The sequence below is a fragment of the Sinocyclocheilus rhinocerous genome, unplaced genomic scaffold (assembly GCF_001515625.1).
Source record: "Sinocyclocheilus rhinocerous isolate Xijiao unplaced genomic scaffold, SAMN03320098_v1.1 scaffold1069, whole genome shotgun sequence".
Lineage (NCBI taxonomy): Eukaryota > Metazoa > Chordata > Actinopteri > Cypriniformes > Cyprinidae > Sinocyclocheilus > Sinocyclocheilus rhinocerous.
Genome location: NW_015635541.1, coordinates 1,630,692 through 1,656,540, shown reverse-complemented (window position 1 = coordinate 1,656,540; position 25,849 = coordinate 1,630,692). Strand labels below are relative to the sequence as shown.

The window sequence follows — 25,849 nt, the reverse complement described above, 5'->3', positions numbered from 1 at the left end:
TAATTACATCTTCAACAGTGTAATTAGATTACTGTACAAATTACTCTCTCCAGAAAGTATTTAATTACTTATTACTAATTACTTTCTAAATCCTATATCAACCTCAACAAGTTAATGATACAAGGATAGACATGAAAGGGTTCTTTTAATTCTTTCAAATAAATAATAGATAACTACATAAATGATTCACTTTAGATTAGGGTCCAATTCTCACTATTAACTAACTATTAACTGATTTTTTTGCCTCAATATACTCCTAATTACTGCTTAGTAAAGTAGTTAAGTTTAAGAATTGGGTAGGGTTACGGATATAGAATAAGGTCTTACAGAATAAGACATTAATGTGTGCTTTTTAAATAATAATAAACAGCCAACATCCCAGTAATATTCATGCTAATAACCAACTTAATAGTGAGAATTGGACACTTAAGTGTTACCAATATTCTTATTAACTCACCAAAGTATTAAAAGTGAGAAGGGTACTTAAAAAGCATGCATTTTAAGGTTATACTTTAAATTTAGATGTTAAATCCACTATTGTATTGTATATAAATGTTCTACAGCCTATGAACAGTATTAAGTTCAATTACATAAGAAGTATCTGTAATTAAATTACAGAAAAAAAAGAGTAATCCCTTACTTTAGTTTTTCAAGGGAAAAGTAATTAAATTACAGTAACTAATTACTTAGTAACAAGTTACACCCAACACTGTTCACAAGAAAGTAAACACTCAAATATATACTGACAATAGCATACTAAGATTCTGGTATGACCTACTGCATTAATACTGTATCCCACGTTAATGTTGTTGAAAGAAGTATCTTATGTTCACCAAGGCTACATTTATTTGATCAAAAATGATAATATTCTAAAATATTATTACAATTTAAAATAAAAATTTTCTATTTTAATGTATTTTGAAGTATAATTTATTCCTGTGATTGCAAAGCTGAATTTTCAGCAACCATTACTCCAGTCTTCAGTGTCACATGATCCTTCAGAAATCATTCTAATATGCTGATTTGCTGCTCAAAAACCATTTCTTACTATTATCAATGTTGAAAACAGTGCTGCTTAATATTTTTGTGTAAATCATGATACTTTTTAAAAAAGCTTAAAAGAAATGCATTTCTATCATGACAACTCTCGGAGAGTTTGGCATGATAATGACTCATGTCCGTGACAATGTTAATGAGTTTGGTCTTGGCAGAATAGATCTGCTACGCTGCGGCTGCTGCTGCGGCAGAGCAAGTACCGAGACTACTGCTAATACATCCACAACATGCTGCTGTAAGCATGTAAGAAATACTGCTGCTGCCCACAGGCTATAGCATATATGAAATTACCCCCATATATAGCATATGACTCACCCCGTAGCAGATCTATACAGGTGGAGCTAGGGAAGGTGGAGGGTTTCTGAAATGTGCTGCAACTGCTACAGTATGCACTAGCCAAGTATTTGAATGTTGAGTAGCAAGCTCATTGGCTGCAGATACAAAAAGACCCAGTCAGCTGCGCCGTGTGATGTCATTACATCAGATTGAGTTAGACCTATCGGACTGCGCCACCTAGAGTTTCATGATAGAACTTTGGATTTATTTGAAATAGAAATCTTTCCTAACACCCGTTTTCATTGCATATTATATAATATCTACTATAAATCTATTGGTGTCTTAACAGTAAATAATTCTACTTTTCTAGGCTTTTACAGACACATGGCATAGCTGAAAGCAGGTACCATTTCAAACAGGAGCTTGATCATCATGTATTCATGCACAGGCCTAATAATATCACAAACTAGCCTGAATCCTAATCTTTCTAGCAAGTGATTCAAAGTGTATCATGATTTTCTCTTGAGACCCTCAACAGCCTAGAGACATTTCACACAGACAGATCCTGAGTGAAGACTGTAAGACAGCACCTATCACAACACAATAAATCTATCATGAAACAACACTGTATACAGCATAAACTAGTGTTTAAGGTGATCCTCATTTCTTTTGAAAAGCATTTTAGGTAGTTTAAGTGATCAAAATAATGATTTCTCCTGAAGTACAGAAGATGTATTAGGATCCATATCCCAAACTCTAAGAGACTCTTTGAACCAACTCAATAATTTGCTGGTGTTACGTAAGATTCTTTGTTTCAGCAGAGAGCCCTGATTATATTTCTAGAGTTCATCAGTCCACTCAAGCAAACTTGTAGCCTTCATGTACAACATCCAAAGCTCAGCACTAACAGTTTGTTCATCGATAGATCTGTTTCTGTTGACAGAAGTTACAGTTTCCATACAGAAGGAATCAAATAACCTGCAGTCAAATAACACCACCCACATGAGGTTGTATGTGTAAACCGACACTATAGTGTACACTATTCTGTATTTACACACACTCGCTGTGGAGGCTGTTGTCATATCATACACCACAGTAAATGTACAGTTTTCTTCCTCCCAAAGAAAGTTCTTTTTTGCTCAACCATTTGGGTTTAATGCCAAATAAGCAATAATATTTCATTTTATTTTTAAAATTAGAATAGCAAACTTGTATTTTTTTTGTAAGAGCACTGAATCTTTATGGGAAACCCAAAGAGCCAAAACTTCCATGAGGAGTATTTTCCATGTCAAGACTATTCAAGGGACTCAATCTCAAACCTCTTTTAAATGACCCATGAGACGCAAACCGTTCAAAGGTGTGTGCATGGTTGTGTGAAGCTGCCCTTGAATACAAAAGCTAGCTGTCACTGCACTCTGCCAGCACTGTATATGTTTTCAAACCTACGCACCGTTTCCCTGTCCCCTCATAATGAACTGCCACTACCACTGGATATTTAACATGTGGGAAATTATCTGAAAGCAGTGAATGTGTGTAGTAACCATGGAGACTGATAATCAGTATAATGTGGATGGAAATCTCTGGAGACACATGCTCACAAATATGTACTGTACTCGATACACAAGCTCAGCAGAAATCATAAAGAAATTTGCTCTGTGGAAAAGTGAAAGAAAAAATAAATAAATATATATATATAAATAATAATAATAATAATAATTATTATTATTCTAAGAATAATAATAAAAGAAATTTGCAACGTAGAAGAGAAAATAAAATAAAATAAATAAATGCACAATGTAAATACAGTAATGATTATTATTATTATAATTATTTATTTATAATAATACATTTACAATGTGGAAAAGAGAGAGATAAATAAATAAATACACAATGTAAAATCTAAAATAAAAATACTCAATAATAAAAAAGTATTATTATTATATTAGTATAAGAATTACACAAGTATACATATTATTATTATTATTATTATTATTATTATTTATTATTATTATTATTATTATTATTATTAATGTTAAAAGTCTCTGTTTTGCACCAGCAGAGGGTGTAATGCATACCACACTCTGAAAACCACTGGTTTAGGGGATCCAAGTTCAACTCAGGTGAAACTGATCTCAGTGTCACCTTCAGATTCTGACCCTATAAACCTTTTTCTTATGTTGCTGACCACTGTTCCAGACATTGGCCATCTAGCAAGATCATCAAACTCTGGCAAGCAGGACCAATCAACTCCTACGCCAAAGAAGACCAAGCTAAGCACTTTTCAGCCAAGAGCAGCCTTTTCAACCAAAACCAGATCTACATTCATTAACTCTGCCATCAACACACCATTAAAACAATGCTGCATGTGATTCGCCTGCAACAAAGAGATGCTTACATGACTCTTTTATCATATTATCATCAATGACGTGTTCTCCACCAGAGAAAACTGCCATGCAGTTTCTGCAAGAATATTCTGTGTAATTAACAGTAAGAGAAGGTCCTTGACTTCAGAAGAACGTCTTCAGCAGGACTGATGGAGTCTGAATCAGAATGTCACTTAGTGCTAATGACTAAGTCTTTGACCTTCATAGCAATTTAAAATTATTAAAAGGTTCTTACGGAAACCTTCCGATTTAATTTCTAAAAGACTAAGTTGAGTGAATGGCCATTTACATTTTTTACCATCAGAATGAGATCATCCAGCGGACTGCAAGAAGGTACTGGGAGGCCAGTGGAATTTTTTTTTGAAAAACAGAGGAAATACTTCCAAAATTTTACAAATACAATAGAATTATTACATGTATTTAATTTTATTTAACTTATTGATTTGTATTGTCTTTATAATGTCACTTAATATTTTTCTCAAATGGACCTTAAAAAAATCTTTAGATCTTTATCCTTCAAATGCTGGTTCTTCACAAAGAATCACCAATTTGGGGGGGTCCTTGGTATCAAAAAGTTTAAAAACTCAATTCCTATTGAACTCTATAGAGTCCCTAATTCGAAACTAGCATCGCCATTTGTTTCTTTATGCCTGAACACTTCTGAAGAGGTTATTTTGAAGGCATCATAGCTTCAAGTAACAGTTCTTCTTTTTGACAGGGAAGATTAAAATCTGTCTGCGCCAGAGGCTTGATGCTGAACCAGGCCAGTGAGTGCTTCTCACAAAAAGCTTTTCAAAATGAATCGACGTGTCAAGTGGAGCTCAGACAAAGTGCATCGGCAATGAGGGCAGCGGTCAGAGCTCAAAGTCTCAAAATGCCACGAAAGTTCAGCCTCAAAGACGTGACAGATTTTAATCAGAACCTCTGCGACCAAGACTCAGCAAAAACTGTGACACAGTGAGCATCAGGGAATGCCATTTGGTAGGTGCTGGTATAATGAGCACGCAATCTGAACCCATAAGCAATGGAAAAATATTAAGATTTAATGAGTTATCTTTCACTCTATTTCCTGCGTTAGCCAAAATATGCCTTCAGCTCACAATGGCAAGTCTTAAAAATGCTGTATGATCTGTGATACGTCCCATAAAGATCCTTTAACATCTAATTAACCTTTTCATTGTCAAGTGTTTTTTTTTTTTTTTTAGTGGAAGTGGAAAAAAGTTAATTAGACAATTAAAATGTTCTCCATGCTAAGAAAGAACTTGTTCTGTTCACTTGAAAGGTTATTCGGGGAGCCAAGCATGGTTCTTCTATGGCACCATTGCGAAAATCCTCTTTTGGAACCATAAAAAATAAAAAAAAAACATAAAAAATAAACATTTACTCAAATGAAATATTTTAAAAACTTTAAATTGTATTTTAACTAGTTGCCAAATTTAGTTTAAGGTGATGTTCTAAAACTGAAACTGAAAAAATTTTATAAAATTTATGGAAGCCTGTTTCTGGGAATTAAGGAATTAAAAAATTAAAAAGATAGTTGTGACCTTTTATCTCACAATTTAGACTTTTTTTCCTCACAATTCTGAGTTTATATCTCGCAATTCAGTTTTTTGTTTCCACCATAAAAAAGGTAATTGCGACGACTTTTTTCTTGCAATCGCAACTCAGACATTTCTTCTCAGAACTGAGTTAACATCTAAAGGTTATATCTCACAATTCAGCATTTATCTCTCAGAATTGCAAGAAAAAAAGTCAGAATTGTGAGATATAAGCTCAGAATTCTGACTTTCTTGAAATTCTGAGTTTACCTATACAGTGATTACATATACTGTCGTGAAACGGCGATTGGTTCTAACTCTGATATAATCACATCATTATTCACATCAGCAGCCATCATTCCATCAGCAGCCAGTCATCATCTTGCTGTTCAACTTTTAAATACTTGGCTAGTGCTTGCTGTAGAAGTTGCAGCGTGTTTCAGAAACCCTCCACCTTCCCCAGCTCCACCTGTATAGATCTGCTGCGGGGTAAATCTTGCAATTGTTGTTTTTTTACCCACCATGAAATAAAAGGTAATTGCAACTTTTTTTTTCTTACAGCTCCAACTTTTTTTCTTGCAGTTGTTTATATTTCACAGTTAAAGATGATTTTCTCAGAATATTAAAGTTTAAATCTCGCAATTCTTCATCTATATCTTGCAATTCTTTGTTTCAATAAGCTTCCATAAAAACTATAGACATATAAAACAAAATACCAATAAAAATAAAAAACCCAACAAAATGAAACTTTTAACTAAAATAAAAATGGAACGTATTAAAATAAATACAAATTATTAGCAAACTACAGTGATACTCAAATAACCTTGCAGCTTTCTTGTGGAAGTCATAAGGTCTAAAGATTGCTTGGTACAGCTGTATGACTGCCACAAAATATGAGCCAGGATGCACAGAACAGATGCACAGGATTACCCTTAATGATTCCCTATTCTTACATGATAATGTGCCCATGTGCACTGCTAAACTCAAAGTGAAGAAGTAATTGTTAAAATTGTGTCATTTTCAAATCACATATGCCTCATAAATGTCTCTAAATTGCACAAAAACCCAGAGCCTTATTCCTTGCCCACTTCTACCTCTTTTTGAATGCATCTGTGAGCTCTATACGTAGCCTTTGGTAGCTTTCTTTCCTCCTATGTTTGTCTCTGCAGTGCAGATCTCTTTTGCTGATAACTGCCAGTTCTTTGTAGTGCCAACTCTGCACTGAGCTCAAGCAGCATGAAAGAGCACGGTCTCCTCTCTCACACACGCGCTACGGAGCAGGTCCATGTTATTTTGTAATGGCATCATGAGCGTGTCTGGGACATCGGTGCATGACTTCAAACAGTTAGAGATGAAATATGAATGTGTTGCCATCTGGGTGACTGTGGTACAGCTCTGCAGTGCAGCATGCCATGGATTCGGAACAGCTCGGTTTTTAGAGGATTTCCCTAGATGCGTAACGTGTCTTTGAAGGAATATACAATGTTACATGCAAGTTAAGCTCTGTTGAAAAAATTGGAGGCATGCTGTCGATTACTACAGAAATACTGACTCTGGCTAATATATATATATATATATATATGGAATTTTTACAATATACAGTATTTGCAATGATTTTCTTGGGGATATCAAACTGAGCAACATTGAATATTTTAATGATTTTAATGGGCTTTTTATTTTGCGTTGACTCGATAATTGGTTTGATTTGTTTCCATTAATCAGTACAGTGAATCGGTTTAAAACTGATTCAGTGATTTGTTTGTTTAACTCAAAAATGGACTACTGAATGTTGATGTGATGGTTCCTCTGACTAATTCAAGTCTCTTCATATTCTACTAATTCAGAGCAAATAGGCCACATTTGTACTGAATATTGTCAAATGGCTGAAAAATATAGAGATATTTGTTATTCAGCTATTTCATATAAAAGTACACTACTGTTCAATAGTTTGGTGTTGGTAAATTTAAATTTTTTTTTTTGCAATATTACTTTCATATGATTATTATTTTACTGTATTTTGTTTAAATAAATACAACCTTGGTAAGCTTAAGAGACTTATTTAAAATAACTAAATCAATCAATCAATCTTACCAACCACAAACGTTTGAATGGTATAGTGTATATATATTTTTCAGAATCAACAGTATGTCACATTAACCTGCATTTAACAAAATATACATACTGACAGGAAATCAACCAAGAATATGGGATTCATGTGCTGGGTGATTAGCAAACCTTGTGAATGCTGATATCAGTGTCTGTTCATATTAAGAAATCCCTACATACCTGATGAAACATGCCTTTTATAGACCTGTAATAGCTGTGTTTGTTATGTTTGAGTTGGGGGAGGCATGGCACGTGAAAGGGGTGTTTGCAAAGGTTGTTTGAAATCTATCTATATGCATTTCTTATCACTGTTGATAAGGCAGTTGTGTTGCTTGATATATTTCTGGAAACCGTCATACAGTACCAACAGTTTGGGGTAGCCAAGTAATTTATTATACATTGAAGCAACCAGTTACTTTGCATATGTTTGTAATTTGGTGTAAATTTCTGCATTCCAGACATCCAGAATTGCTAAGAGTGGCAGATGCTTTGCTGTAGGATGATAAAGGCCCTCACATTCATTGTTACCATTAATGAATGGTAATCACATGTTGTCCTACCTGCCTGTCAACCTATGTATTTGCATATCTCCTTTCCACCAATAGTTAGTGTTTGGGGGCGTGGCTACTGTAGCAGGCTGGGCCAGAGGGTATTTAGCTGGTGTGAAAAAAGAAATTCAGATTCCATTAAAGAAGTGCAAACCAAAATTCAAACACTTGCCAAAATGCAAAAAAAGTATATTTTACAAGATGGCGGAATGTAATGGAATTTTTGGGTTTCAGTCGATACAATGAACTTGTAAACTTCAAGTTAAAAGTATTCCTAACATGTTGGACCTTTTATTGAAAGTAGCCTACTTTTAGGCCTTTTGTGTACATAGAAAAAGTCTTAGATCTTTGAGTTCAGCTCATGAAAAATGGGGGCAAAAACAAAAGTGTTGCGTTTATAATTTTGTTCAGTGTATATGTAATTTTTTATTATATATATACAGTATATATATATATATATAAGGCCAATATATACATTAAAGTCTATCCCAACCCCTCTCTGTCCCCTTCTCCACCGCAGCCTATAGATCCTGCAGAAGAAGGACTGCAGTTTAATAGACTGGAGTCATGCCAGCGTTCCTGCTCTAGATCAATACATAATAGATTGACCGTAAGTCCCCTGCTGAATCTAATTGATGAGCTTGCGCTGCAGGTGTCTCCCCAAACAGAGCTTTCCACACTAATGTCCTGACGGTGTGAAGTGCCCAAGTAATCTGACAGTTAGCTTGCAGCCTTCGACTTAAATATACAATACTAATCCAGCTCAGTCTGTAAACACTGAGATGAGTGTGCCAAAACCCATCAATAAAATGCTGCCTTGCTAGATGTATAAAGTCCTCTTCTTGTAAATAAGTAGCACTTCAGGAGAATTAATTTGTGGAGCAAGAAAAAAATAACAAACAAAACAAGGACGCATTTTAATGAAAGAAAGAGAAAGAAAGAAAGAAAGAAAGAAAGAAAGAAAGACAAGCCTCAAGGTGTAGTGATTGTAGTAAAACTCCAGTAGTTGGTGACAAGCGACTGTCTTTTTGACTGAATTATCAAACTGATTTGTTAAAAAAGGCATACACAGATTCATTCTAGTAAGTCATTGAATCATTCACTCAAACGATTTGTTCAAAAAAAATCTGTGTGACTCTGAGATGTGCGGTTAATTCTGCTGTGACAGAACTGTTTTATAGTGTTGTACAAAATAAATATGGTCTGCAATTACAAATGTTTATTTTATTTAAATGTATACATACACAGGCCTATATTTTACTGATGGAATAAAAATATGTCTGATTATATATAATGAATAATAATTTCCCCAAGTCAAGACTTTCTTAATATCTTTGTTCTGTAATTCATACAAGAAAACGTCTGAAATGAAGCTCAGATGCGATCTCTCCCACTCACTAGTGCGCTAAACAAGAGACAAAAGCACCCGTTTCCACTCACGCAAAACGCCTCTTAGTCGGGATTACAAGCATCCAAACACAAACGTATCACAAGCAACACATGAAAGTTATTCTTAGCTCTGTATCAAACTGATTGATGTCAGACAGAAAAAAAGAGATGTTTTGTGCCACGGCTGACTGCTGTGAAATATATTTGATTAAAATGCTTCAATTTAATGGCTGGATATGTACCAAAAACCAACTTAAAACGGCCCACTGGCTTCCAAACAGGGACGCAGAGTTCTTACGAAAGCCAAGATGTGAACAGAAAGAGTTTGGCAGTGAAGGCGCGTGAGTCACATCAGTGTAATGACTCACTGCAGGTTTATTACAGACTCTTACTTCTGCCACCCTGCATTAGATTTAGCACCTGACGGAGGATCGGCTCAGGTTTACAGATTCCTCTGGTTTAACATTCACGCTGAAATGAATCTCAGTACTTATAAGTAGGCTAATAACTAAACATTGCATATCTCCATATAGCAATGTGGTAACAAGTAAACGGAAACATTCTGCTTTTATTAAAGCTGAAGTTGGTGATTTCTGGATATACAGGGCTCCAAATGTGAAGATGAAAAGAAAAAATGTACAACAGTGATCTAAAATGTAGTCGGGAAAACAGTTTGTGTCCAGTGTTTCCTGCAAACAAAAACACAACGTCCAATTTGCGAATAAATGACTCAGTTTCTCACTAACGAGTCAGTTAAAAGAATCAGAAGAATTCACTGTTTAATGGGTTATTCAGTGAGTTTGTGAATTGAATATGACTCAGTCAGTCAGTGAATCTCTCACAAATGTTCATAAATGACTCCCTCACTGAACTGCGAGTAATTTTTCTTTAATGTTCGATTCAAAATGAACCGAGAACTGTGCTCGTTAGACTTTCTTCCATCCATTTACTGACTGGTTGTTAATAACAAATGTGTAGATGCCTTTTCACAACATTCACAGTTTGTGTTATAAATTAATGATAGTATTGTAAAAAGATATTTTACAAAAAGGTTGTCGAACAAGGTCCAATTGTAATGTCGAATCAACTGTAAGGGGTTTTGCCAAATGTCAAACAGGTTTCTATTGGCTGGACAAATAAATAGCCCCGCCCCTAAACTCACACCATTTTTTTGAGCCAATATAAAAGCACCGCAGCATTTACTTTTTGGGGAAAGTAAATCAACCTACAATTGTTTACTTGAAGATGCCTTTGTAAAGTATTAATGTGGGATATGAGAAAGATTATTAACATCTTAAAAATGACTCGTTTCATATTTTCTGTACCTCACCTCGAAGGAAGCCCAAAAGGCCCAACAGATCTCTGAACTGCCAACTTAAAGCTTTTAATAATCATAGAAGCTGCCAGAATTTGGCTGCAGGCAGGCCTAAACCACTGCAACAGTATGAGTAGACCGCTGGGTCTGAGCCAGAGCTGAAACCAAAGATCAATGAGTGTTTAACATCCCACCTCATTCACCATATTACACATAAACAACATACTCTAGAGTATAGCAGCTTCTGTCCATTCTGCCTCAGCCTCTGAACCAGACTCGTTGAAGATCCAGAGACCATATATATGCACACATATAAATGCAAAGAAATCAATTAGACTATCCAAAGAAAAAGCGATTACCAATAACAAGTGCGGATCTGTCTCGAAAGCATGAGCTCATCAGTGACTCGATTTGTAGTTCATTTCTCCAGCTGGTGCTGGTCATCACATCAGATTGGACACTTGGGGAAGATGGTTACTCATACTATGAAGTGTGCATAAATGAGATGTCAGGGTATGATAAAACTGCCTGCCACAATGTTCTGAGTGAAACCTTCACAAAAACTGCTGATATTTCTGTCTGTGCTGCTCATACAAGTTTGATACAGACCACAAAACCTGAGGAAAATGTGAGCTCAAAGTACCTGTCCTCTGTCCTGCTTTCTAAGATTAAAGCGAAAAAAAATCCATGCTTCGTAGGCATCCAGAAAATGCAAGCTAATGCAAGAAGAATTGATATAAATAATGGTTTGGAGCACAAATACACACACACACACACACACAGCTTCTGGGGAAACAGCATGTACAGGGTTCATATATCACAGAAATGGGAAAGTATGGGACATGCAATCAACCTGATGTACCAAGCAGCTCACTGCTCACATGATTGTACTGCCATCAAATCAGGTCGCACCTAAATCTGATCAATAATAATTAAAATAATAACAACAACAATAATAATATGCACAAAAATTTTTCAAAATTTAAATGTGTCAAATTGTAAGTGAAAATTATACTCTATTTAAAATGACAATGCATTTTACTGCAAATATTGTGTGTAAAAAAAGTATGATATAATATCAGTTTTCTAGTAATTAACAAGTCTCAGCCAATGGGAAGAAGCCAGCATCTAAACAACTACTGTGAAGTTTGTCTGCAATAACAAGCAGATGCACTTTTTATATCATCATCTGGAGTGAAGGAATGACTTGTTTGCTGTGTGTCAGTAGAAAGAGCAAATGATATCCTTAAGAAATAGATATCAGATTATCAACCTATCTCTTAACTCCTTGTCAGAAATGGTAAAAGTCTTTTTATAATTTGGAAGCAGAGATGCTTAAATGCTTTTGGAGAAATTATACTATTAGAATTGATTCCAAATTATGACAAAAATTCTATAGGCATACCTTTAGGATTTTAACATAGACAGGTGTTTTTGGATCTGATGTATTTTAACCTCAACCATAGTCTGCTTATATTGGTATTCCAATCACAAAAGGCGCAGAGAACAGCCTAACATCTGCACTGGTGATGCGTAAAGGAGACAGGTGTTTCTCGGTGTTTCTCCGTGTTATTATGCTATGTTTCGCATGCACTACAGTTCGATTTAAATTACAAAGACTGTTTTAAAGCAACAGAGCACACAAAACTGCGCGTTAAGACATGTAGGAAAGCAGATCGACGTACAGAATGAGGTTAAATCGCGAATCGTGTTGCGGACGTACCTCTCACTTTGGTCAGGGTGAGCACCGGACTGTTACAGGCGGACAGCGGCGCGACCCGGGCCGAATGTTTCTTCATATTGACGAGCTCGGACAGACGGAGCTCAAGCCGCATCGACTACATCCCTAAAGCTGATTGTGACCGAACTGCTGTCGATGTCTCGTGCGCCTCCTCTACCCCTGATCTGTGCTCTCTCCCCTCCCACTAAACACTCTGCGGTATCCTCCTGCATTCTCCACGCGGGACAGTCACGGTGCTGCAGTTCGTTTCTTTTGCCCTATAGAGAATTGCACAGGAGTTTTTTAAGCTTAGGTAAATAAACCTCTGCAATGGTGTTGATTCTGCCAGCTGCGTCGCTGTAATCCAACATATTAACCCCCTTTATCTGTAAATGTAACCAAAGTAATATGAATATTTAACCAAGAGAATGCGAACTAAAACTATTTAAAATATAAAACATACACAACGTGTTAACAGTTACATGAGGAGAAACATAAAAATGGCCAGCTCAGAAAATATTTAAAAAATAATTATTTAAATTATTTTTCAGAATTTTATTTTAATAATAATAATAATAATAATAATAAAAAGAAGAACTATTACATATAACTATCAATAACTATTACATTAATACAACTGTATTATATCATTAAAATAAAATAATTCATTTCTTTTAATACCGCTTTTATTTATATATATATATAACTAACTTTTATTCTATATCTGCAATTTGTTAACCATTACATGGGGAGCTACCTAAACATATTTTTATTTCAGATATTATTATTATTAATAATAATACATTTCTTCAAAATACTTTGAATTCAACACTTCAATTTCAACAGTTTGGCATCTGTCACAAAAAATAACACCAGGTCAGTGAGGTCAGGGACCCTAGTCAATTTAAGGCAAGTCATTTCACTCACTGGCCATCTTAGTAATGCCCATGGACAGCTATTTCCAGTAATGTACAGCTCATCAATGGTGAAATAACAAAATCACTGAAACGGTTTGTCAGTTTCGCATTTACTGTAAATAATTTTCCTAAACATATATTTTAATAATTTTTAAATAAATTGAGGTCTAAAAATGTTTCCTTTCAGGTAAAATCCTCCTCCATTATAAAACTTGGCAGGCATATACTGCTTTATAGTCTCATTGATTTAGTAGATCATCTGAGCTTGAAACACCACTGAGGGACAGCAACATAACGCAGGAAATTCCCATCCCATCTTAGAGGAATATGTATGTACAAGAGCAATGGGGAGAGAGAGATCAGGAGACGGTGTGGGAGTGTTTCCTTCCTGCTCTGAGAAATCACCTGAATTATTCACCTTCCACAACCTTAAAAGAAGATTTAATCCGGCCCTTAACAGGGGCGAGAGACTCCTCCAAGAGCTAACCTTCCCCTTCACCTTTCTGCTCTCTCTCTTCTGTTTCATTTACTGGATTCCTGACCATTTTCCACTCCTGTTTTCCTCACAGCTAGGCATGTGTTTAAAGTTGAATGACTGCACATAATTTAAAACGAACATGGACTATCATGACGGAGACCAGAACAGGATCTCAGGAGTGGAATATATACCTATGATCTATCATGAGTCACCTAAAGGTCACGCTCTGCTTTGGCCTCCACATGAAAAATACTGCAGATTAGCATCATGGAAGGGTGATTTTTATGAAGCACTCCAATTTTGACATTCTGCAATACATTTTTTTTTTTTCTCTCTGAATGTCATATGGTCTCTTGACATTGGGTCAGAGTTCAGTGCATTAGAGAACGTTGTCACAAATCACGTGACAGGGCCTTAAAGGTGAATTGGGTAATTTCTGCACCACTGTTTAAAAACTGACTTTCAGACCTCCGTCTTCCATTGTTTGGCAAAACAGACAAACTTACACCAATGTTTGAGCCAATATTGTTCTCTGACCCAGTCAGATCCATCAAATAAAAGAGATTCTGCCACTTTGGTGCGGAAATGATACACTTCACTTTTAAAGTCAAGCTGGTTTTTGAAACAGAACAGCTAGTTTTGCTTGGCCAAAAGAGTTTATAAGGTCTAACCAGCTTGACCAAAACGGTTAAAAATAGGTCCACCAGCTGGTTGTCCAACTAATCAACCACCTGCACCAGTTTGTACCAGCTAATGACCATAAATAACCATCTTGGAGAAGCTAGAAGTCATGCAAAGTTTCTGCCTTCAAGCTATGTTTTAATTAGCATCTTAAAGTTAACATCTTTATATTAAACCTTAGGTTGATGGATACATATAACGACAGCAGCAGCATTTCAACCTTCCTTCCAGCATCTTGTGTAGATTCATCACTGCATTTATCTACAGTACATACAGTATGCATATTTGCTAGCAATAGTAATTTTTTTTTAGATTTATGAATATTTTTAAATCAGCATGTATAGGTATAAAATAAACCTGTCAGAAATGTTTTGACATTTATGCATCATTTCCAGTATCTATTGCAAAACTGAACATTCAAGGACAAAACTATTGCAAAACTGAACATTCATTCCTTGTGTAATTATACATTTAAGTACTGAGTGATATTAATTAACTACATGTACTTACTATATGGTTAGGGTTAGGATTAGGGTTTGGCTTAGGGTTACTTGCATGTAATTATGCATAATTAATTCTTATTATAGTAGTAAGTAGTAAGTACATGCAACATGGGTAACAAGGACACCTTAAAATAGTGTTATATTATTATTATTATTGAGTCCTGACTGAATAAATGCATTTTTTTTTTCATGTTAACATAGAAGCAATAGACTTTGGCCGTTATTGCCACTAGTCAGTTGTGGGTGGTAAAAATGGTAAAAAAAAAAAAAAAAGATTCTTTAAAAAGCATAATGTAAACTAGAACATATGTAGATGTGCATTTTAAAAAAAAATCTTATTTTGACAGTCATTTGCAAACTGTGTGGGAATTGTGTGTGTGTGCGACAGTGTGAAGTGGATTTGCTTGCTTGGAAGCACACAGCAGAAACCACCATTATTTGAGTGGGTGGAGGGAAGCCTCGCTTGGTGACGACAGCTTATCTATTATTTTCTACACAGAAAAGAAAAGAACGAACTCGATTCATGAACATGCATGTGCAGGTTATAGGGGTTCTTTCTCACAGGTCCAGATGCCTTTAAACCAATACTTTTAACATCTAGTCTTTCAAAATTCACTCGAGCATAACTAATGAACCCAGTGAAGGAGAGAGAGAGAGAGAGAGAGAGAGAGAGAGGGAAGCGTACAGAGCAGAGAGAGAGTAATATGGACGAGTATGCAAAACATCAAACACAGCATTAACCTCCTACACTTCAGTACCCACAGAACCCCTCCTAAACTCAAATGTGTGGGCATAAATATCTGCATCCCTATCATCTCACTGCTGTGTTTGGTGATGGTTGGCGGTGGCTTTTCTTATCCACATACTGTCCAAGGAATAGTTCACAAAAAGCAAAGTAAAATTTCCTCATGTTGTTCCAAACATTTATGGCATTTAAATACTTGGAACAACATGATCTGAATAACATTTTTTTTTTTAAAATTATGGCTAACTCTTAATGTTTTTTATTATTATTTTAACATTAAAATAGGAAATGGTTATTTTAAATCAATGATATTTCACAAATATTACTGATTTTCCTGTAGTTTTGATCAAGTAAATGCAGCCTTGGTGAACATATACTTCTATGTATACATTTGAGGTGAAAAAAAAAAGACTAAAATAGTCCTCAGGGCAGCAATTGTACCAGCAATCAATTGTATTTCTAAATGATGGTTTGTCTAACCAATTGCCAAAATGGGACAGGATTTGTGTGGGTTATTCACTGTAGAGCAAAATATTATGTTTTGAAAACACTTATGAGAAAAGACTGAAAAAAAAAAGCTGCCACAATAAAGCACAACCTGTGAACATTATTTCATATGACAAGACTTTCATATCACAAAGGATCAATCTAAGTCTAGTACAGCAACAATAACTCTTTGAGCAAACAGGTAGTCCTGTTAAAAATCACCCTGAAGCTGACAGACTATTAAAATCAGCATACAAATACAGCAGCTAATATATGAAACCATGTGGTGCCGCTTGGACTCCATGTTCTCCCAGATTTAACATGATACAGAAGTTGTCACTGATCTGTGTTATAATTATCCCATCAGGAAAGTCAAAGACGAAACACACTCCAGAACAGGAAGTTCCTTTGTCCTACTCACATTTTCCAACCTGGATGAAGACAGGTGGCTTAAATAAAACAATAGAGAAACAAAACTTCATCAAACTGCTTGATGATGCATGCTTTACCAAACAAAGGTCTTCAGTAAATATTCATATTCAAATATTCAGGTCATGCAAGTACAATAACTGATGTCAAGATACTCTCACTCATAATAATAACAAACAACAACAACGGACCAAATATATCTGCTGTAAGACAATGAGAACTAGGAACACTATCCAACTCGTTTAAGTCAATATATTTGTAATAAAATTGGTAACAAATGTTAGCACTCCTTTTTCATTTTAATATAAGTTGTATATACACTTTATACAGTACATAAGCACCGTACAAAAAATTGAGTTCTATATTTTCCAGACATTTCCAGATGTTGTCTTTAACACAATGACACCACCATGAATGCCAGTTATTTAATAATGATTTAATTATTTTTAATAATTATTTATTTGCTAAAACCTGGCTTCAGAGTGAATAGTTATGGCTTAAATAACAAGCATAAAGAGACAGTTCACCAAAAAAATGAATATTCTGTCATCATTTACTCACCCTCAAGTTGTTCCAAACCTGCATGTGTTCATTCTTCTGTTGAACACAAAAGAAGATATTTTGAAGAATGTTGGTAACCAAACAGTTGCTGGTAGCCATTGACTTCCATAGTATGGAAAAAAGGCTCAAAGGCTTCCAGCAACTGTTTGGTTACCAATATTCTTCAAAATATCTTCTTTTGTGTTCAACAGAAGAATGAACACATGCAGGTTTGGAACAACTTGAGGGTGAGTAAATGATGACAGAATATTCATTTTTTTGGTGAACTGTCTCTTTATGCTTGTTATTTAAGCCATAACTATTCACTCTGAAGCCAGGTTTTAGCAAATAAATGGTTTTCTTTTGTCATTCTTCAAAATATATTTTGTGTTCAAAAAAATAACAAAACTCCTATAGGTTTGGAACAACATGAGGATTAGTAAATTATGAGAGAAGGTTCATTTTTGTGTGAACTATCCCTTTAAAGAAAAAACAAGATCTGTCCATCGATATCGATATGGCCAGTAACTTGTAATCTATTTCACCATTTGCAATTGATTTTACATCTTTTCTTCAAACACAACAATACTAGACACAGTTTTAAGTAATATCTGACAAGCTACTTTGCAAATGTGTCAGCTTTTATTGCATAAAAACTATTGAAGGAGGTGAATCATAATCGTACTGTCTTCATTACTGCTGTTATGCTCAGGCAAACAAGTAGAGCTCTCAAACAGAGAGCATAATCTATTACAAACACCCCCATATGCATTAAAACAGAATGTGGCATTGTGCTCTTTGAGTGAAACAATACAATTATCATCTGACATTTGAAAGGAATATCATAGGTACTGTATTTCTATTGTTCGTCGTTCTTGATATAAAATTTTCCTTTTGTTCCTTTGCATACCTATATTCTTTCCTTATGTGAAACATAGTGGGTTCAACATTATATAACATAATGCACAGAAGATAAAGACAAGTTGAAGACAGTAGACACAAGGGGGACATCTGGTGGGTGTATCTATAGCTATGACATGTAAAGTGATTCTATACTAAAACAAAACCATCAAGAACATGTCCAGGTCATATTTCAGGTCATAAATCACAAGAAAACAATGTGAAAGTGTACTACAAACATATTTAAAGGAATAGTTCTACTTGTAAATATGCTGAAAATATTCTGAAAATTGACTCATCAGAGATGTAGTAAATTTGAGCATTTCACCAATGAATCCTCTGCAGTGAATGGGTGCCGTCAGAATGAGAGTCCAAACATCTGATAAAAACATCACCATAATCCACAAGTAATCCACATGACTCCAGTCCATCAATTAACATTCTGTGAAGTGAAAAGCTGCATGTTTGCAAGAAAAAAATGCATTGACATTTTTAACTTCAAACCATTGCTTCCTGGGTAAAATATGAATCCTCTGTCCATAATATTGCTTTCTCTGGGGGAAAAGTTGAATCAGGAAGGAAGTTTGCACAGATCAAAACAATTCTTAACAAACATGTCAGTGGGACAATGATGTGAGAGAACAACAGGGGATGGACTTTGTCACTGGAAAAAACATTGCTATTAATAGAGGACTCATATTTTAGCCAGAAACGGGTTTAAATTTGTCTTGATGGATTTGTGTCTTACAAACACACAGCTTTTCACTTTACAAGTTTTTGGACTGTATGTGGATGTTTGTGATGTTTTATCAGCTTTTTGGACTCTCATTCTGACGGCACCCATTCACTGCAGAGGATCCATTGGTGAGCAAGTGATGTAATGCTAAATTTCTCCAAATTTGTTCTGATGGAGAAAAACTCATCTACATCCTCAATGGCCTGAGGGCAAATTTTCATTTTTGGAGCTATTCCATTAAAGTCAATATGAGACAGTGTTCACAAACCCATTTTACTTTACTAATCTGATGTATTTCAGCAAAAAACGGCATACACCACAGTACATGAAAATTGTAATCATTCAGTACCATAGTATATATCAAAATATCATAGTCTTAACAACTGATACCATTGCTGAACCATGGTAGCACCACTTTACTTAAAAAAAACTGGATATTTTCCATCAGCAAATATTTAAACACAAACAAACACACACAAAAGCTCCACACAAAGAAGCACCACTAGATTTCATATTGGCTGACAGAGCAGTAGGGGGCGCTGTGGACTCACTGTATTGAGTCACCAGAACAATGACTGTGAAGGCAGAAAGACAATAACAAGAGATTAAATAGAAAAAATATATCTCTGATTTAACAGGACAGAGGAGTCTCCGTGTGCGTTGATATAGTGTAGTGCAACCTCTGAGAAACAGAGTATAGGAAGATATAAGAGAAAGCGATAGACCGAGAGATAGAGATCTGGATATTTATAACGGGGTCTCCTGGGAGAGAAGCTGTATTTGTATGTTTTCTCTTTTATACTGTCATACAGTTTTCACACACATCACATACAATTTGCACATGCTAAACAAGAAAGAAGAAAGAAAAAGAGTGCCAAGAATCAAATCAGCACAAAAAGAGACCGAGAAAACTTTTGGGAGGGACTCTTGTATTCTGTTTTGTGCACATGCTAACAATAATCTAGACGATTTGAGTCATTTAAATTCAAATGTCACTTCCAAAACAATGCAATTTGGCCAGAAAAAAGAAAGATAGATAGATAAGCTTAGCTTTTTATTGTCAAATCAGCTGGAACAGAAATACAATGGCATAAGATACTTACTTATATCCAGTCTTTTTTTAAAAATATATATATTTGTCAACTTTGTCATGTTTCTCCCCGTCTCTTATTTCTTTCTCTCATACACAATTCACAGTGTCATTAGAGAAGTCCTCTTGTACATCTCCCTGTTTCTCCCTTCTTGTTCCCAGGGATGCTCTCTCTCTCCTCCCTGATAAATCTTGCAGCTGTGCGGCTGACGGAGCAGTAGGGCTCTTCAGTGGGATACACTGTTTGCTTGCATATCAGACTCTGACACACATGTTCTGCTATTAGCAGCTATCTATGTCCTGCTGCTGCTGCGGTTTTCCACAGGGACACACTATTACCACACACAGTGGGAGAATCACTGGGTGTAATCAATCAACCAGACCTGTTTACGCCTCTCGGATGTCCGTTCACAGGAACAAATGCAGGGGTCTCAAGATGGTTTTTTAAACTATTTTTTAACTCAAACATCATACTCGACCCTTCAAAAGATATTCAAAAGACAGCACAAGACATAATGGCCAAAGACTATCTTAGTGTAGTGGCAGTGCTCTAAAAGAAATTCATTTGAACTTTGAATTTAAACCATGCAAACCCGTCTACAAGCTGCTAATCTATATTATAATAATTACTATAAATTATAAACTATACATACACACGCTAATGTACTAAAAGTAATTTTTCTGGATTTTTATTTAATTATATTAATCAAACAAGGATGTCTAATCAATGAAATTCATAAAAGTTAATATTTTACATTTTATGATTTAAAAAAAGTTATTGCAATTTTAACAATAATAGTGCCCTATAAATATCAGAAACGGTGGTCATCAAGTGAATGCATAAAATGTTTAAGCCTTTAAAATGTAATCAAATGAATTGCTTGAACAATTCCTTTGGCAAATAAAGTGCAGCACATCCTGTTAAATTAAAACATGGATGCAATATGATATTCTTTAAAAAAATAATGTTTTAATAAAATTATTAGTTGTTATTATTACTTTGAGAAATACATTCTATTGCACAATAGTAATATATCTTTAAGTTAAACCAAACTTTTATTTTTGTTTCTGTGTGTATATGACAGTATATGTTAGTTTTTATCAAATTAAATGTTGAAATGATCAACAGACCCTGAAAACACCACAAGCACCATGCATGCTTGAATATGCGTAGTAGACAAAACTGAGAGACACACAGAGACATGAAGAACAAGCAGACATAATATTTAAATAGCAATCTTTTGCGGTGTAATATTCACAGACACTAGTCCATATCGCAATTTGATTAAGTGTATATTCATACTTTTAACATATTCATCCAAAGTCTGGATTTTGTATACCTAGCCACATTCTTCAGGATAACTATAGTTGATTATAACTCAATGCATCCCCAAACCCATGAAACCAAACCAAAAACAAAACATAATGCTTCTTCTGATAGAATATCCCAACATCCTTTCATCTTGTGTTTTTGTAGCTTCCATTACACATCCAATATACAAAATGTGAATCAATTATAAACCTTCATTAGTCACTTTGAACTAAATCCAAGAACTGTGCAGCAGATAACACAATTTTTGATCACTGACATCATTTGGACATGAAAGCGTGGTCATTTTGATGGATTGACATTAGCCAGAGGGCTGTTTTCTGGGCCAGTGCTGATGCGTGTAATCTGGTGTTGGCAGTTTAGAGCCAGTCTACAATATATAGGATGAAATCAGACGTGACCAGAAACTGAATTAAAATAGTCTGAAATGCTAACAATGGTGAATTGAAGTCCTGATCTAAAATTCCATTTCCTTTCCTTTGAGTCATTCTAATACTTTAGTGGGCATCCATCACAAAGGATAATAAAATGTCGTTTTCTTGTCATGGCTGCATTATCAGAAGGCATTGAGGAAATGAATGCAATGATGCAGACACATCAGATAAAGAGAGAAAATAAATAATATAGCAAGGCATGGAAAGCCTCAGAATTAAATTTGACAGAGTCGGAGTGATGCGGAGGAGGGCTTGCATTTAAACTGAGGTTGGTCAAGTTCAACAGAACAGATACAGAACTTGTTCCATTTAGCGCGGTTAAAAATTAAAGCAGGAATAAACTTCAGTCTAATGAAACCTGCTTATGTAACTCCAGTAAAGTCAAGTACAACATAGTAAATACAATAATATTCAGGTAACAACTTTCAATCTTTAAATATTTGTACTTTAGTCATTTGTCTTTTACTGAAAATGACCTCAAGAGAAATGCTTTTAAATGGATTGAAACAACCCGATGTTATGGGAAAGCTTTAGTATTTTATGAGGTGATTGCATATGAATTTGTATGATGTTATTTGATGACATTTTTTTTTTAGAAAAAAAGTAACCATGAAGGTCCTAACTTTCTTAAACCTAACTGTCAGTGGGGTGTAAGCAGAACGTATAAAAATGTATGAATGCAATTACGAATTCATATGAATCAGCCTCCAATTCTGCAAAATTTCATATTCTATATATTCAAAATTTGTTGAAAATTTTGTCACCCTCAGGCCATTCAAATTATAGATGAGTTTGTTTCTACATCAGAAAAGATTCGGAGAAATTTAGCATTACATCACTTACTCACCAATAGATCCTCTGTAGTGAATGGGTGCCGTCAGAATGAGAGTCCAAACAGCTGATAAAAACATCACAATAATCCATAAGTAATCTACATGACTCCATTCTATAAATTAACATCTTATAGAGTGAAAAGCCTGCTTTTAAGAAATTAATCCATCAAGACGTTTAAACTGTCGCTTCTGCCAAAATACCATAATTCATAAACATATTACATAATCCATAATAACGCTTCCTCCAGTGAAATGTCCATCCCCTGTTGTCCTCTCACATCAAAATCCACCAACATATTTATTTTGAACTGTTGTAAACAGTGCTTAATCTATGTATATTTCTTCCATGATATGCAAAAAATTCATTTTTGTCTTAATGATGGAATTATTACAAAAACAGCAAGATGTTAATTGATGGACTAGAGTCATGTGGATTACTTGTGAATCACTGTGATGTTTTAACAGCTTTTTGGACTCTCACTCTGACGGCACCCATTCACTGCAAAGGATCCACCTGGGGAACAAGTGATTTCTCCAAATCTGTTCTGATGAAGAAACAAACTCATCTACATCTTGGATGACCTGAGGGTGAGTAAATTTTAATCAGATTTTAATTTTTTAAACTACTCGTTTAAGAGAGAATAAAAATAAAAATAATAAACTGTATTATTATTATTATAAGGGTGAATATGTAACACAGAGCTCAGCATCGTAGAGATCTCATTTACTGATGTGCTAAAAGTTTACAGCTCATCAGCTTTACAAATATTAGCTGGGAAGAGAAGCTTTTTTCACTAGAGTTTTATACATTAGCATCTTGCCTGTCCCTTAGCTCTTTGATCTCCCTCTGCGCTCTGATTGTATTTTGCCGTTCAGACTGAGCGCTTTCAACAAGGATCAAACAGGGATCTAATCACGCGTCTAAGTCTGTGTATCCTCCATCACTGCAGCTGGTGCTTTTGGCCTGCTTTCATAAGAACCAGAGCAGGTGTGCCCATACTCTCACTTGGAAAGCTGAAGAGGAGAAAACCAGAAAGATGCTACAATCCATCATCTCATGCTGAATAACAGGCTATAATGGCAAGATCAATCCAACACTGAAACTAGACTAAAGCTTTGCTTCAGTACCCAGATTTTACATTGAACATCAATAGCGACCAAACAGCACTATAGACTTGCTTGCTGTACAAAATTAAACAAATTACCCTTAAAATACAACATTAAATTTGATTAATATTGCCATGAATGGAACACAAGGCAATTTTGTAAATGCGTAAACAACAGCACAATGTTGTTCTCACAATCAGCCTAACCCGTGAAACAAACTCTATAGGCCAAATACTGTATTAGTATTTGCTATGAATATGCACATGAAGGAATAACCTATAATCTGCTATTCTAACTATGCACAAGTTTCCCTTGCTGTCTGCAATCCTATCAGACCTAGAACACATGTTTGGGTTTGCAACCCACCGAGAACTACAGACTAGATTGAGTATCTATTCTGCAGGATATGCAGGAAAAATAACCAGTATGTTTTTTTTAAATTGCATAGATCAATTGCGTCTATACAGACATGATACTGTATAGTAAATGAGCAATGATGAGGACTTAACAATTATTTATTCTGGGAATCATCTAAAAAAGTATTGCCTATTCATATGAGAATTAATTATAGAACATTTCACTGACAATTGGATGCATTATTATCAAGATGTTCCAACTTATTTCCTTGACAGTTTTTGTTGGACTAAGAGTCTCTAGGGTTTGGGGGAAGAGACTTGAGGTGACAACATCTTTATTCTGTTCAAGTAATGCTTTCACTCCTGCAACAAGTTCAGAACAGGTTCACTTAAATCCTTAACAATGATTATGCCAAAGATAAGCACCATTTTGAGAAGTTTAAATAATATTCAGTGCTTTTTTACTTATGAGGAACTCATAAACTATTAATTGTACATTCAAAATGAGTGAAAATCTATGAACTGTGAAGATTTAAAAGATCTTTTGCCACTGTTGTTCAAACCTTCTCCACTCTCAAACTCCATTGCTTCGGCATTCACATTTCAGCGGTATTCATATTTTGTGCTTAATTAAAGGTGAAATGTGTCATTTCTGTGTTACTAGTGTCAGCAAAGTGTCTCTAGTGTCTTTTTTTGGACATGTTTCCAGAACACACTTCCCTGTCTGCCATTGGTCGAACAAACTCAAATCATTGGTTGAGCCACTATTGCTGTTTTTGTTGGCTGGTTTGCATGATTCCTTTAATGTATCTGGTACTAAAACAAATGCAAGTAAATGGTGCTATCCATGAGTGCAATTCAAAGTCACTGAATATAATGATTTTCAAAGTTTGTTTCTCAGTTTTCTCGATTGTGGCAATTCCATGAGTCATGATTCTGCTACCTGCCAACCTGTCCAGAAAGTAAACGGATGACCTTTCCAATGCTGAAAAGCCAGGGAAATCAAAAATGTGCTTTTCAAATGTCTTTTTCAAAATTCCACTGGAAATATGCTGTTCAAATCTGCATTGACATACAGCATGCAGTCAGTCTTAAAAAATGGGGTTCATTTAATGATGATGGAAAGTCATGGTACTAATGCAGAATGAGACTGGGTGGACAGGGGCAGGCCTGCCCGAGGGGGGCTGTGGAGGGGGTGGGGGTGTTTTGTTTCTGCCTCTTCTTTCTGCCTTCCCCCATTGGCTGTCGTGTTGGATATGTCACCAGCATTGCTCTAATTGCCTGCTTTTCCAGTGTGCATGGAGCCGGGCTGTGGTGCGTATTACACGCGCTGGGACCGCACTGACTTTACACACACTGACATGCTGGTCAGAGCTCGCTGACATGTCCTGGCAGGCTGGCTTCTGACTTGTGTTTTAAAGCGTTGCTAATTTCTCCTACTAATCAGTGATCAGTTTGGCCCAAGCATCTGCCCATGTGCCTGGTGGCGACAGAAATATGAATGTTACAATTCAAGATAAAAGTGTACAGGACAAGTGTCTCAGTCCACTAAGAGGACAGGCTAAAATATTTACAAGGTTGTTTCAATAAATAAGGTAGCAAGAGGTTTTGTGAGTACTGTACATGTGTTCACCTATAGCCTGTGACTAAAATGGTTGACAAAACTACAAATATGTAAGGATGATTTAAAATCTAATAACAAGTTTTATTATGATAGCTGACTCAAAAAATCAATCAATCAATCAGTCAGTCAGTCAGTCAGAATTAAATTGAGAATGCTGTCCATTAATTTGAATTGAATTTGAAAGAGGATGCAAATAGGATGCAACAAACTCAATTCATATAACTGCTATTTTAAATAGAAAAGCAATGTTTGTTGTTCAGTACTTGGCTTGATAAAGACTTATATGAGTCAAAAAGTTTTAAAGCCTGTAGCAGGGGCGTAGATTACG

At 35.3% G+C, this 25,849-nt stretch overlaps 1 protein-coding gene across 2 annotated transcripts in view; it reads right to left on the bottom strand.

Annotated features, from left to right (window-relative positions):
* The window catches only part of LOC107747268 (putative thiamine transporter SLC35F3), a 53,567-nt gene that overhangs the window by 10,792 nt on the left and 16,926 nt on the right, over nt 1–25,849 (bottom strand). The window contains exon 1 of one of the 2 annotated variants that reach the window (XM_016561728.1): nt 12,336–12,459. The exons of the other annotated variant lie outside the window; for it this stretch is intronic. Coding sequence (XP_016417214.1) covers nt 12,336–12,447 — 112 coding nt within the window. The 5' untranslated portion in view covers nt 12,448–12,459. Of the gene's footprint in view, nt 1–12,335; nt 12,460–25,849 lie in introns of those variants that run through there. 2 annotated transcript variants of the gene reach the window in all.